Source organism: Podarcis cretensis (genome assembly GCF_951804945.1).
Source record: "Podarcis cretensis genome assembly, chromosome: 5".
Taxonomy (NCBI): Eukaryota; Metazoa; Chordata; class Lepidosauria; order Squamata; family Lacertidae; genus Podarcis; species Podarcis cretensis.
This window is the reverse complement of record NC_137174.1, coordinates 23,490,446-23,506,054: the sequence shown is the minus strand read 5'-3', so window position 1 is coordinate 23,506,054 and position 15,609 is coordinate 23,490,446. Positions and strand designations below refer to the sequence as shown.

Here is a 15,609-nt window from a genome sequence, read left to right as displayed (position 1 = left end):
ACACAACATCCTCCTATATTCCTTGGTTAGCGGGATGCAGCTTGAAAGCCTTACATCATGTTTATAAGGGTATGGCACTACCATTCCACATGATACGATTTTAAGGAATGTTGCTGCATTCCTTAAAATGGCCTCAGCTCAGAAATTTACCTAAATTGTGCTGCATCTCAAAATGATGCAGGGTTGCAAGAGATTTCTGTCTTTCTTCTGTTCACACCTTTTCTTTGCCCAGCTCCCCTCTAAGGCAAACACTTCTGACACCATGTTTCTCGTTTAACTGCCTCGTTTGTAGTAATTTAACACCAGGGGAATGTTCAGGTTGTCCCTCTGCAGTACCTTAACTTCAAATTCCCATAAACACCGGCATTTTAAACATTCAGTGGTTAGGATGCTCGTAAAGCAGTAAAGCACTGTTTTGCAGCAGTGTAGGGAGCAATTTTGCCTTTTATAGAGAAAGAACTCTTGGTTTTTCCACTCCTCCATAAAAAGTTTTACGTCACTGGTCTGTTGCGATGAGGCATATCACATAGAGACGTGTCGACTCTCAATAATACTGAATGTTATGAAAACATTCCTGTTTTCAGTATAACTCATCTGCTTACTTTATGGACAGAAGTGGCTCAGATCTCTGTGTCTGATAAATTTTTGTCAACCTATCCTTACTTGTCATTCAGTGCATGTGCCAAAATACTGTTCATGTTACTTGTGATTAGGGATGACATGAATACCCCTGACTGCACACCTGTGAGCAGAATCAGGGTAAACACAACTCTCCTTGCTGTCTGTGTTCATTTCAGTCCTGAGAACTGCCTCCTCCCTCACCTTCCCAAAGGTGAAAAAACTGGATTGCAACTAGAAATACCACAATCCTTGTTGGGAAAGTGATGCTGTTGGCTGTCACCTCCTGCCATGATCCCTCACCTCCTTCCTTTCTCATTCAAGAGATTTTCTTGGACAGGTTAGGGCAAATTGCATCATTCACACCTCACATTGGGACATGTTAATCTGTATGCTTGATGCCTATATGATTGGGAATGCTGTCAAATTCCAGCCCAAGTAAAGCCTGAGTTATGGCTGGGGTAGAACAATTTAAAAGGTCACTCAACATCTGAGCTGGACCCTGGAGCTACTGAATTTCAGCGAGTGGCATGCTAGGAGATGGCTATTCCTTGAGGACTCTGGCATGAGATATTTTAAAACATTCAATATTTCAAGCTGAACTTTAAAACAGATCACTGGAAAGCCTTGGCCAGATACAGAACAAATTGGCATCCTGAAAATTGCAGCACACAAACACGCAAGCAGACTTTGCAGCGGGAACCTGTATAAAAACATTGTAACAAATGCGCACCACATATTACCATAAAGTTATAGGTGAAACAATTGCACCGGGCGAGAGGATGCGAATCCGGGTGAATGGATGCGAAACACCGAGAAGAGATAATGAGCATTTTCAGCTTGCGGGGAGATGGGGAATTGGTACAAAATGCAAAATAAGAAAATCACACCATGTACCTGGAATGGCACACAGAAGACACACTCCACATGCAGGCTGTAGGGAGGAGACACTAAATGTTAGGGCTTGCCGCATTTCTCATTTCAAACCTCTGCTTGAGCTCTGACACCAGAGCATTGTGGGATGTGCAGACCGCGGCACCTTTCTTCGCCTGCTTTTTAATAAGCTTCGGACTCAGCGAACCGGATACTGTGGGGACCCTCCATTCAGAGACATTAGTCTTGAGTGCCAGGGCTGGAGGTAGGGCTGGAGCAGTGGGTGGCGGAGGAGGAAGGGGCACCTGGAAGTTGTTGTTGCTGTTCTCATTTTGCAGACTTTTGGTATCCTCTTCGACGACAAACTTCTCCGCAGCGTTGCTGGGCCTCTTGAATTTCAGCCACTCCATTCTGATCATCCTGGTTGGTTGGTGGTTCTGCCTTTTTTTAATGATCCGTCTCACGGGCATAATTTTGTTGGACCTCTTATTGCGCCAGAACATGGCGGTGGAGATTAAAATGGTGATCGCCACCATCACCCCCATGACACCAGCTAGCACTCCTAAGGCTTTCATGGGGTTATCTTTTGTTTGCATCAAAAAGGCAGCCATAGGCCCTTTGTGAAGAGTCTGTAAAAGAGTACAAAGAGAACATGGTGACTTAACTCTGGGGCACAGAGAGAGAGAGACTGCGCTTTCATTTGTCCAAAATATGTGATCCACACCACCAAGCCACCTCAATTTGGCATCCAAAATTCAAATTTAACACTAAGAAGGCCAACTGCAGCCATTAAATAGTGGAGCCTTTCACTCAGGATGTGGGAGTTTTGCATCATCCTATGCAATACTCTATCGTCCGTCGGTTGCAAGTGGAAACAAAACCACTGGGTTGTGCAGTCAAGGACATACCCATACAACAAACTGGTGACAACAGTCATTCCCTATTCTCTGAGGAACCCTGGAAATTGTAGTCCTGTTAGAATGGACACCAGAGATCCCTAACCAGGCAGAGGGCCTTCTTGGTAGTGGCGTCCGCTCTGTGGAATGCTCTCCAATCAGATGTCAATGAAATAAACAACTATCTGACTTTTAGAAGACATCTAAGACACTAAGAAGGCAGCCCTGTTTAAGGAAGTTTTTAATGTTTGATGTTTTATTTTGTTTTTAATATTCTGTTGGGAGTCTCCCAGAATGGTTGGGGAAACCCAGCCAGATAGGCAGGGTATGTATGTATGTATGTATGTATGTATAAATAAATAAATAAATAAATAAAATTATTATTATTATGAACACCCATGAACTAAAATGTCTCTGATTCTTTGGGGAAAGCTGTCACAGTTAAAACTGGTATCAAATTGAGATAAACTCAGTATATATCCATAACTGGAAGGTGTTCCTTATGCTTCAGATTTCATTTCAGAACCTCCCAAAATCAAAGCAACGCTTTCAGAGAAAATACTAGTAATAAGATTTTCTCATCCTATTGATGCATCTTCAGCTGAAAACATTTTGAGGCTGTCAAATCGGTTCTTAAACAGCAGAAACTGAGCATGTTCTAGTACTCTTTTACAGACATTACAAAAACAAAACAAACCACTCCAATGCTATGAGGTAATGAATCTGAGATGAAGAGACAGGCTGTTTGTTTCCCTTTTAAAGAATCCAAAGCTTGATTAAGAGGTAATGCAGCCTCTCAATATGGCATATTGAGGACAAATGAATGAAAAGTTCGTATAGCATTTTAGCACACAGAGCGCTGTGGTAGTCGCCGTTTAATTTTCCTGATTTTTCCCTGAGGATGGAGTCTGGATCTTTTCACACTTTTCCAGTACATGATGGTGGAGATCACCATGGTAACAGAAATGGTAGAAAGGACGCCACTCGTGCAAATCCCAAATAATGTCCATGGACGTTTCTTGAGGCCTAAAATATAGGACCTTACCCTTGATTTGATCTGAAAATGTCAAAAATAAGAAAACCAATCAACCTGTGGACCACCATCATAAAGGAAACAGCGGGTTGCATCCAATGTAGTGCAAAGTACCTCATTCTGTCAGTGCAAGGACGTCTGCTTGTGGGACACAACTTTCTCCTCCCTCCCTAAATCTGTTCTGGGATTCCTCCCAACCCCCTGCAACATATTTGGGGAGGGCGTGGGGTGAACACAGGCAGGAGAAAGGGGAGGGAGTTCTGTTGTGCAAGTGGAAATCCTCGCACAGCCAAAATACATTGGCAAGTAACTGAAGCAGATCAATCAATCAATCAATCAATCAAACCTTTATTGCATTAGCATACAGCCATAGCGGGATAAAAATAAATAAATAAATAAATAAAAAATGCTAGAGACAAACAACCAAACAAAATTCAAAGCGATATTACTGCGAATGTATATAAAGCATATAATGGCCCCAACTGAAGCAGATAATTTAATTAGACAGCGCCTACATGATATCGAGCAACAGAATTTGGCCATGATAAAGAAATTTTGTCCATTGTATGATTATTTCCCACCTAGTCATTTTGACACTTTGGCACCCTATTTGCAAAATTTAACAATTCCAAAATATACAGATGCACTTTTACTTATGCAAGATTAAATATACTGCCTACAGCTGTGCTTGAGGGTCGATTTAAAAAAAAAAATGCGGGAAAAAGGGCTATGTCCATGTGGAGAGGGCAGTATTGAATCAGTAGCTCATGTGCTTCTAGCTTGCATTCTGTATAAAGATTTGAGGAGTGAGGTTATTACCCCTCTACTACTATCCCTACCAGAATAAAAAAAATTCCTTCCAGTAGCACCTTAGAGACCAACTAAGTTTGTTATTGGTATGAGCTTTCGTGTGCATGCACACTTCTTCAGATACACTTCAGATCCCTACCAGGTGGCTCAACCATTGCTACTGTGTGCTTTCTTTTAGCAGATCAGGAGAACCAGGTGACAGCAAAAACTGCAAAAAATAAATAAATCAGCAGGGGCAACTAGAATAAGATGTATTATTTGATTATTGAGGTAAATCTCCAGAATGTATTTTGTATAGTTAAGTTTTTACCTCTATCTCCAGTACATTTTATTTTACTGCTATGGCTGGTAAAGGTAAAGGTAAAGGGACCCCTGACCATTAGGTCCAGTCGTGACCGACTCTGGGGTTGTGGTGCTCATCTCGCTTTACTGGCCGAGGTAGCCGGCGTACAGCTTCCAGGTCATGTGGCCAGCATGACTAAGCCACTTCTGGCGAACCAGAGCAGCGCACGGAAACGCCGTTTACCTTCCCGCCGGAGCGGTATCTATTTATCTACTTGCACTTTGACGTGCTTTCGAACTGCTAGGTTGGCAGGAGCAGGGACCGAGCAATGGGAGCTCACCCCGTCATGGGGATTCGAACTGCCGACCTTCTGATTGGCAAGTCCTAGGCTCTGTGGTTTAGCCCACAGTGCCACCCGTGTCCCTGCTATGGCTAGTAGCTGATGCAAAAAAAATTCTTCTGAATATATTGGTTGGAGACCATCATAGGACCCTCCTCTCTTTAAAACATAGCAGGGCTAAGAAGCCACTTGCTGTACCAGGACATTAACAAAAAGCAATTGGGCGGGGGGGATGCAACTACTAAATATTTTTGAGCCCATCCTCCTCTAATACATGGTGCTGGGACAGAACACAATAATAAAATTAAAACACCAAACAAACAAACAAAACAACAACACACCACTCAGTGTAAACACAGGCAAAAGAATAACATCACAAAATTGGTGGTTAAATGACCAATTTTAGAAGCTAAAAAAACCCTACCCAGGTAACACAGATAAATGAGTGCCTGTAATTGCACATAATACTAAGAGAAACAGCAAGGCTTGAAGACTGGAGAATGGAAACATGCAACCACAGGAGATGTTTATGTCATTATTACTGTAACCAAGCAGTTACATATGTGCAGTTACATATGAGCTTCAGAACGAGACTGGCTTAGTTGTACGGTACCTATATCTAATAATGAAGTAGAGGTGTTCTTCATCTGAGACCAGGGACTGGAGCCTGAGCTGCAGAAGCAGGCAGAAGATACTGCTCTCTTGAACTGGCAAAGGCAGATATCCAAGCTCCCATTATCTAGCTTGGACTTGGCCAACTTTTCCTCCTGACTGTCCATTGTAGGAGACTGCAATCTCCTCACAGAATTGTGAAGCAGCAGATTGCCAAAACCTGAGACACCATTCCGTTCCAGCTTGGCACCCAGTGCTTTCTGCCTCCTTTCTTGCTTCCTGCCAGCTGCCTTGATGGCGACAGCACAGTTTCAACCCAGAGGTAATGGTGTGCAGAATTCCAGCCTTGAAGACTAACTACACTGCAGCCCAAGTCAATGGGAAGATTATTCTACTGATTTGAATGGTACAGAATCTCGTCTTCCGAGGATTTGTGGAGCAAGCCACAATCAATGCATGTTCTCTTTAGCTGCCTGAATAAGATTATCTGTTATACACTTGACTCGGCAATAAGCATGCCAGAGAAAAATATATTCATCGCATGAGGCACACTTAATCTGAGTTCCATCTTCTCAGTGTCCCTGCGCATCCTGAGTCTGCTTATGTCAAATGCAAAGGAGATGCGGCTGTTAATAAAACACTCAGGTGTGTATTGGGGTGGGAGCATCCAGAAAATCGTGGAGCTGCTAGGCTGCCTAATTGGGATCAGCCATTGTGAACATATTTTGCCATTGCTTAAAGAGCTGCACTGGCTCCTGGTTCATTTCTGAGAGCAATATAAAGTGTTGGTGCTCCCTGTTAAAGCTGTATATGGCTTGGGATCTGGAAACAGCTCACATAGCTGCCTGCTCTATATTCACCTGCCTGTGCACCAAGATAATCTTTGGATGTCCTCCCCCAGGTACTCCACCATCTGATGCAAGGCATGTGGCAATTGGGAGGAGGGACTTCCCAGAAGGCTAAGCAGGCAGAGCCAGGCTGCCTCCCAAGCCCACACAAGTGTAACATGTAGCTCGTCTCTGAATGAACCTTGTTCTTATCCATTTATGCTCAGGGCAGAGGGTTAGGTAGCCACCCCTTCTAATCTTGTGGACTATAGACAAACTATTGGTGTGCTCTGTCACTGCAATGATCAGTCTTTCCATTCCAGGGCACGGAAATCTAGGACTACATATTCTGTCATTAAAAAAATACCTGTAATCAAGGATGGGGGGGGAGCAAACAGCATATGCCTTCAGCACTTTCCCCCCAGTGGGTATGAAAGAAAGCATTAGCTTATCATCAATATCCCGGTTTTTGTGTAAAAATAGGATCCGTTAAATAGCCTTGGGATTTTTTTATTATCACTGCATTGTTTCAAGAGCAAAAGGTTTTTTTGATGCATGAAACCACCAAACCTAGCCGCAGGGCATCTGTCTTGAAGGGAGCAGTGTTCTGCTAATTGTGATGGTAAATGTTAATCAAAAATAGGCCTGTTTAATTACTCATTGTGATTAACACTGCTGGACACCTCTAGTTGTGTTGTCAAAAAAGCTTTTCCTTCAGAAAGGAAAACAGAGCACTGTTCTGCGGGATGAAGAATGCCGGGTCAGACACAATGGAAGAGGAACAGATGTGTTCAAGTACATCCTGGGGCACATTATACAAAGAGAATGCCTTATTTGCATGCCACTAGCTTTGATCCTGCCATCTCCAGTTGGAAATGATTCCCAGTGTAGTATATGCTAGCCCTTTTCCTCCTGAAAAAAGGTCACAAAGAGGGAGAGCACAGTCTCAGAGATGGATTCATGTACCATGCAAGCTTAGGGTTCATCCACACTTCTGCTCGCTATCGAATTGGAGCAAACATCAATCAGGTTTTCTCCAGATGGACATTTGCTCCAATTTAGTGCAGATGTGTGGGTTTCCTGGGGAAAAGCTGTGAGGAAAAGGCCAAACTGCTCGTGGGAGAAGTGGAAATGTGGATAAGACCTATTTACAGGAGCTAAGCACCGTTGCAATGAAGGCACAAAGAGGACAAACAGTCACTATGAAGAGACCAAGATATGAAAGCAAGGAACTAAGCTATTGCAGAGGAAATTACAGACAGCATAGCAAAGACTGGGGAGTTTCAGGTGGACACTTGTAAATTGTAAGGTTTTGGGATAATAAAGCATTTCAGATCTCTTCACCACCAATTTGCAATGCTTATTCAAGGGAAATAAATATTCTAGAACAGATGGGTGGCATTCTGTTTGCTGATATTAGATCGCCACATGTTTAGGTTGCCCCTGCCACATCTATGTAGTCTGCAGGGTATAAGGGAAATGACAGTTTAACGAATCCTCTGTATATGTGAAGCAGAGTGACAAGTCTGTCACACTCACCCCAGCGTTGGACCCGCCATAGCAACCATTCTGAAAATATTGTTTGGGAAGTTAGATGTAGTAATAAAGGAGGAGTTATTCTTCTAATGAACCATCTGGAGAATGGTTGGTAAAATCAAGGGCGAGTTGAGATACAAAGTTAAAAGAAGAAGGACAGATTAGGTGTGGACCTTTAAGACCGTTGTTGTGGGCCTTCATAAATTTCTCCTTCTCCATTTTCAGTGTAGGGAAAGCAATCGTAACTTCTATTTGGTACCAATGAGGTGAACAATGCAACAGAGAGGTCAGGGATGGACCCATTGCCAGCAGATGAAATGGCTTAGGATCCACTTGATCCTTCGGCAGACTCTACACTTCCTTGACCCAGAAATGTCAGAAATTCTCATTTCACAGCTGACAGCACTCCCTTACTTCAATTTAACTTCAATGACTCAAATTATGACGCTTTTGCAGCGGTCCCCATTACCAATCACTGTTTCTCAGCCACAAATCTTGGGTCTCCCTGCTTGCCATTTCTCTCCAGTATCCTATCCCCTTACCTCTTCTGTGATATCAATCTTCAGGACAGCGGTGGTGCTAAATGAAGGAGAGCCCCGATCTTTGGCTTGAACTACCACCGACCATATGCAGTCTTTGTTGTTGGTGATGTTGTGAATTATGTCCAAGGATCTTATGTAGGATTTCAGTTTTATTTCTCCGGTGCTTTGGTCTATATCAAACACATTGGCAGGATCTGCTTGCATAATAGAATAGTCAACTATGTTATTGGGTTCTTCCGCATCTTGGTCTATTGCCTGTTAGGGATGGGGAGAAAAGGTGAAAGAGAAATGTTTATTGAATGGCAACCTATTTTAAAGAGGACTGGTTCTTTTTGATTCTGAAGTTCCATGCTTTGAGCATGGCTTCTATACCAGAACTTTGTGGGGTGGGGTTTGGTTGGATTCCAGAGTAGTTTAAAAATCTATCTTGCACCAGTCTTCCATTTTATATTCTGCTTGGTATAGAGAGGTGTGGGATACAGCTATTAATGATAAATTGACATGTGCCATTAATGTAAGGCAGGGAATATGCAGGAGAAATGATTCTGAGGAGATATGGAGAATGTTTGTAGAATTTGTACTGTTAAAATGGAAAGGAGTCAAACCATCGCAAGAGGTGTTGAAATTTTGGGAGGCCGGATAGTTACAATGGAATGGTTTCAGTGGTGGGGTGCACATTTTTATTCTTATTTGTTTATGATTATTAATTTGTATACAACAAAATCTATCTTAGAGAAAATTGAAATGCTAGGAGTTTGAAGGAACAGTTCCCCCCTCCCTTTAAAAAAAAAAAAACACCTTGGAAAATTCAGATCTCCTACCAATTATCCCCTTCCCCCTTTTTATTTGAAAAACTCTGCAATGGGGGAATTTTTAAATTTTTTTTTTTACAAAAATAAAACCAATGTATGTTTAATTTTCTGATTTGAAGTAAATGGCCATTGTGCAGAATTCTGCCTGCTGCATCTGAAATCAGCATTTCTCCTCAGAAAAACAGCAGGGGGTGGGAATTCTAGAACAATTCCAGAATGGAACTGCTCCATTCTGCTCGACCTATTAACAATTTTGCTGTATTCCATCAAAGTGGAAGGGTAATGAGGCACAGCAAAACAGAAATCGCACCCGTGATGCAACTCTAGTTTTCAAAGAATGGTTCTAGACTAGCCTTTTATGATTATTTCTTGTAAGCAAAAGACCCATGGCATTTCATGAGTAGTAATAATAATAATAATAATAATAATAATAATAATTTTGGTCTCTGTGGAAGCCACCCAGAGTGGCTGGGGAAACCCAGCCAGATGGGCAGGGTAAAAATAATAAATTATTATTATATAATATTATATAATAATAATAAATTATTTATACCCCACCCACATTAAAAACACGATAATATTGGAGATCTTTCCTACGCCACCTATCTGACACGATCTTCTCTGTCTCTCGCCACCTCTCTGACACTGTCATTCTCTGCCTCCCACTCCAACCTTGATGCTCTTTGTACCCAAACACTCTTCTGGGTCCTCTTCTTCACCCACTGTGCCCTGATTTGTCTTCCTATTGGTATTTCCATGGGAATGACTGGCAGCTATTCACAAATGAAGGAGAATGTAACGGGATGCCCTCAAGTGTAACCTTAGGGCTTAAGGCAGGGTGGGGATCCTTTAGTCTGTGGACCAGTGTTGGACTGCTATTGGGCTCTGGGTTGGCCTGTGAGGCCTTTTCCCCAAACCATGCCCAACTCCCAATCAGCTGACTTAATTTGTGATGTCATCTGATGGACACTTGAGTATGGTTAAATCTTGTGCTGACCCTCTGTCTGTTCCCAGCAGAGAATAGGAGTGTGTACCCAAACTGAGCAGGATTTAACCCCCCCACTCATTAGTTGCCTGCTCAGAGCCATTAAGAAGAATCAGCCCTGCTCTTACAAGCCTTGACTTTCCATGGGTCTCTCTAAGCTGTAAAGGTAAAGGACCCCTGGATGGTTAAGTCCAGTCAAAGGCAACTATGAGGTTGCAGCACTCATCTCACTTTCAGGCAAAGGGAGCCAGCGTTTGTCCATAGACAGCTTTCCGGGAACACCATGACAGAAGTGCACAGAAACGCCGTTTACCTTCCAGCCACAGCGGTACCTATTTATCTACCTGCACTGGCATGCTTTTGAACTGTTAGGTTGGCAGGAACTGGGACAGAGCAATGGGAGCTCACTCCATCGTGGGGATTCGAACTGTCGACCTTCTGACTGGCAAGCTCAAGAGGCTCAGTGGTTTAGACCACAGCGCCACCCGCGTCCTCTAAACTGTAATGGAATATTGAAAAGTGGATTATACCCATAGCTGCACAGATTTACTTACAGAAGTGTAAGCTCCTTATTTAGCCTTTGAGTCCATAACAGGAACCGTTGCAACATAACAAATCCATTGCAATCACTTCAATACCAATCACTAAAACCAAACACACAAATGTGCAAATCGACCAACCTCCACTTTCACTGGAGTGCCTATAATCATGGTTTTCTCCTGGATGTTCTCGTTGAACTCTGGAGAGTGATCGTTGACATCAAGCACAGTAATGAAGACTTCAGCCAAGCTATACTTCCCCTCTGTATCTTCTGCCTTCACATAGAAGTTGTACTTGGACGTAACTTCTGCATCTAACGTGGCCCATGGCTGGGTGTAAATGATCCCAGTGGATGGATGGATGAGGAATCTGGAAGAAAAAAAACCAACAATGGCCAATATTTCATCTATTTCCTAGTTAGCTGCACAGACAGAAGAAAAGAGATCACCCTTATGTTCAGATGCGCCCTTTTCAGAGTGATTTCTCCCCCTACAGTAGCTGCTGTGGGTGGCTGCAGTCCCACTTGTGCTTGGAAAATGGGAATTTATTTGTTACAAAAGATATTAAAGCAAAGATTATGGGATAATGCACACAGTGACTTGCGATCTCGATCACACACAGTCTGTAGTCCACTGGCAGTAGGAGTACAGTATGGGCATGTCTTTAAGTTAACATCTTACATTAAAAACCTGACAGTACCAAACTATCGAAGGCTTTTCACCAAAGCCAGACTAAACATCTTTCCTTCTGCAGTGTTGGATGGCAGGTTGAGAGGAGTTCCCTATCAGGACAGACTTTGCTCATGTGCTCAAGACATTGACTCCATAAAACATATTTTGTTGCACTGTGCAAAATATGAGCAAGCCAGGGCTGAACTTATACTACCCTTGCTGGTACCTTTCCCGGGAAAATCAGAGGCTCACTATGTCAGGTTCCTATTGGAAGACCGGACAAATGCTAGATCATTAGCAGTGGCAAAGTTTTTATCAGTGGTTGCAAGAACCAATGATCCCTATATTCTGAACAAAATGCTTGTTTAACCTGGAGGTAGGCTGTATGAATTGTGTATTGCTTTGTAACGATTTGTTGGGTCTCTGGACCGTAATAAAGATTGTTGTTATTGTTGTTGTTGTTACAAATCCTATTAGCCAATTCTCTATAAAATACTCTGAACAACATACAGTAAAACAAGTGTTTAACGTGATGCATCTCTTAAAAATAACATTTCATACCAATGACTACACAATACCCGTTTAAAATCAAGCTCAACTCAGCTATTCAGCATTTTTGAAAGTTGTGGCGAATAAAAAATATGTTGACCTATAGGTAAAAAAGGGAGCACAAGGATGGAGTCTGGTATACTTTTATGTGTGCAGAGATCCACAGGGAAGAGTGTCACATAACTGAAAGCCTTGCTCGCTCTGTGGCCAGCCTTACCATAATCAGCTTTTGACGGAAACTTCTCAATTTGTACAGCTTATGAGCATGGAAAAGATCCCAGGAGAGGCCCATTTTGACTTATTAAGATTAATGAAGGATGGAGTTATTTGTGTAAGATGGCAGAAGTTATTAACACAAGGGCTCTGAAGTAGGAAGCGAAGTCTTATATTGAGGAAAAACGTTAACAACTTTGGACTCCTCTAATTTGAGTTATTTCCCGTTTAATTTTAATTAAAAATGATTTTAAGGAAACGAGAAATCCCTGGGTCTGTCAGAGGGGTCATGTTATTCTTGCACTAATATATATATATATATATATATATATATATATATATATATATATGTTCATGTTATCTGTTGATCTGTACATGCTTTCACCCTTCACCTTACTTCAACATATTTTAGAAGCCCCTACAAGAGTTGAAAACTGCTCAGAGGAGTGTGTGTGTGTTACTTGCTGCCCATTGGATATTTTGGTTTAACTCCCCCCCCCCAACAAAAAAATAAATAAATTCCTGAGCATTGGCCATGCTTTCTGAAGCTGATGAGAGCTGCAGTTCAACAACAGGCATGGGGGGGGGGCAGCGGGTTACCGAAGAGAGGCTTAAGGCATGCCTTCTCTCTCTCTCTCTCTCTCTCTCTCTCTCTCTCTCTGTGTGTGTGTGTCTATTTGTATCTATATATATATCTGCATGCAAATAATAATATTAAATCCACATCTGCAAAAGTCAAAACAGAGGGGGCGGGGCGGGAATCAGTTCCAGTGTAACATGGATATGTTTAGATGTAATACTATTTTTACACAAGGTCTCTGGAGCCTTTGAATATGGTGAAAAAAATGAGGTGGGTGAATTGATTGCCTAGCATTTCAAGTTTCATATTTTTAAACCCATTTTGGATGTGTCCCTTGTTTTTGTGAACAGCATAGTGCGGTGGATTTCCACTCAGTCCCTCTGCGCTGAAACAAGGGAGAATGGCGCACTTGTGCAGTTTGTGAGAACAGTGTATTGAGTCATGCGCAAGCAATGGAAGTGTGATGAACAGTGGCTTAGCGTGGGTTGTCAGCACCCGGGGCAAGGCAAATAATTTGCACCCCCTAACCCATGGATTTTAGCACTCGAGTCTCTTCCACTAGATTGCGAGTGCGAGCGCCCCCCCCAGATGTTGCGGCCGGCCCCCCTGCACCCCCACGCTACCAGGCCCCTGCCCCAACAGCAGACGACCCCATGACAGGCATAGCAAGGTCCACGCAACAACCCCTTACTCTAGGGCGGGTAGGCGGGTGATCCATTGCACGCAGGAAAGAGAAAGTACAAGGCTGCGTGCAGAGTATTTAAACCTTTTACCCCTCCCACCAAAATTGCAACATAACTTTCCCCCCAGCAACTCAGCAATCCAATCACTGCCCCCTGCCCATCTTGGAGAACTTACCCAGCAACAAAGGGGGTGGCTCAGTAGACCCCACCGCAACCCATGCTCTCACTGAAGGAGAACACGCTTTACCTTCCCGCTATAAAGCGGTCCCTATTTATCTACTTGCACCCGGAGGTGCTTTCGAACTGCTAAGTTGGCAGGTGCTGGGACCGAACGTCGGGAGCGCCCCCCGCCGCGGGGATTCGAATCGCCAACCGTGTGATCAGCAAGTCCTAGGCGCTGAAGTATTACTCACAGCGCCACCCGCCTTAGCTCCCTTATAAAACAAGAAAGGGGAGAAGAATTTATTTCCTTCTGCTTCTAAAGGGAGTTAAGCTCTGCTCCTCAAACTCTGAGATACATTTAGACTACCTCAGAGTAGGCCAGTCTGAAAATCTTAGCTTAAATGAGTGTAAGACTGCAACTTCATCACACACAGACATGAAGGCAGCAGGTGAGCAAAACTATTTGTCATATTTGTTATATACCAATCATTTCAAACGACAGACTGAATTTATCTGAAAGATGCTAATGTGAAATCTGATTCATTGAATTTGCAGATTGAACGATTTGGGGGTTCCTTTTTTAAAACACAAGATAGTGCTAAATGTTCTGGGGTCCCCTCACCACTTTGACTTTTCCAATAGCAAGGCCAAGTCATAAATTCTCGAGTAAACTTATTTTACTCAAAAATGATTTGAGGGTAATGGAAGTTGCCCAGAGTGGCTGGGGATGGGTGGGGTATGATAATAATAATAATAATAATAATAATAATAATAATAATAATAATTATTCTTCACAAGCCCCTGCTCTCACCTTTTCTTTTTTGCTACCAACTCCTCTTCCTGCCCTTACTCCATATTGGCTTCATAATAAAGCCAAATCAGAATGAGGGCAATGTGTCCTGCCATTACTCCGATTGCCTTAATTGTAAAATAAAGAGAACAAGGGGGTCCAGTAGCACACAGAACCATTGCTATGGGAACCAGGAATACCAGTAAGTGAAATAAACTTCACAGAGCCCCTACAAAATTGCTGAAAAATGGCCCCACCCAACTCTTGGATTCAGCCCAATAACAACAGTAATAACAACCTCCTAATGTAAAATGTCCCAAGCAGAAATTAAAAACCAACGTTGTTTATTGTTTTTTTTTCATGCCCAGTGAGTCGGTGTAAATATTGGAAGTAATTAAAAATCTAATTATTTTTGCTAATTCCTTTTGAGACCATTTGCTGGGTATTAGAGTTATGACTAGGGATCTGCTATTTGTGCCCAACTTTCTGCAAATGCAAAGGGCAAGATATTCAAAAGGTTGTTCATGAAGACAGAGAAATACTATTAGAACTCTGCTCTTGTAGAAGTGCCTTGAGTTTTTTAGGCGTAACCAAAGAGACAGCCCATCCCACGAATTGCTTAACGGCATCCTAAAAGAGGGGAGAAATATCTAAAGGAGATGCTTAACTGTTGTTGCTGTCACACACACACATATATATAATTATTTTCTGCACACAATGCAGGAGACACTGAGGTTTTTCAAGGTCACTTAGGAAATGTGGCTCAGAACTGGAGGAAAAAGCACATGGTTTTCTGACTCTCTACCAGGGTCCATCCAAACCTTTTCGTTGTCCATGGGTGAGGTGCTAAGCATCCTGCCCATGGATATGCAGGAAGAACAATGGCTCCCAGGACGAGGATATGGCTGTGCTGGGCAGCAAATACCACTTATCTGAAGCCCCAGTTCAGTGGAGATAATCAGAGTTCTAAGGGATGCAGGTGACGCCGTGGTCTAAACCACTGAGCCTCTTGGGCTTGCCGATCAGAAGGTCGGCGGTTCGAATCTGCGCAACGGGGTGAGCTCCCATTGCTCTGTGCCAGCTCCTGCCAACCTAGCAGTTTGAAAGCACATTACAATGGTACCTCGGGTTACAGACGCTTCAGGTTACAGGCTCTGCTAACCCAGAAATAGTACCCCGGGTTAAGAACTTTGCTTCAGGATGAGAACAGAAATTGCACGGCAGTGGTAGGCCCCATTAGCTAAAGTGGTACCT

General features: G+C 42.9%; 1 protein-coding gene across 2 annotated transcripts in view; it reads right to left on the bottom strand.

Annotated features, from left to right (window-relative positions):
* Nucleotides 1-1,165: 1,165 nt before the first annotated feature.
* CDHR1 (cadherin related family member 1) overlaps nt 1,166-15,609 on the bottom strand; it is a 54,761-nt gene continuing 40,317 nt past the window's right edge. The window contains exons 15-17 of one of the 2 annotated variants that reach the window (XM_079975610.1): nt 10,848-11,076; nt 8,371-8,625; nt 1,166-2,120 (exon numbers count right to left, since the gene is read on the bottom strand). In XM_079975610.1, coding sequence (XP_079831736.1) covers nt 1,569-2,120; nt 8,371-8,625; nt 10,848-11,076 — 1,036 coding nt within the window. In that variant the 3' untranslated portion in view covers nt 1,166-1,568. Of the gene's footprint in view, nt 2,121-3,059; nt 3,445-8,370; nt 8,626-10,847; nt 11,077-15,609 lie in introns of those variants that run through there. The other variant, XM_079975611.1, reaches the window with a different exon arrangement.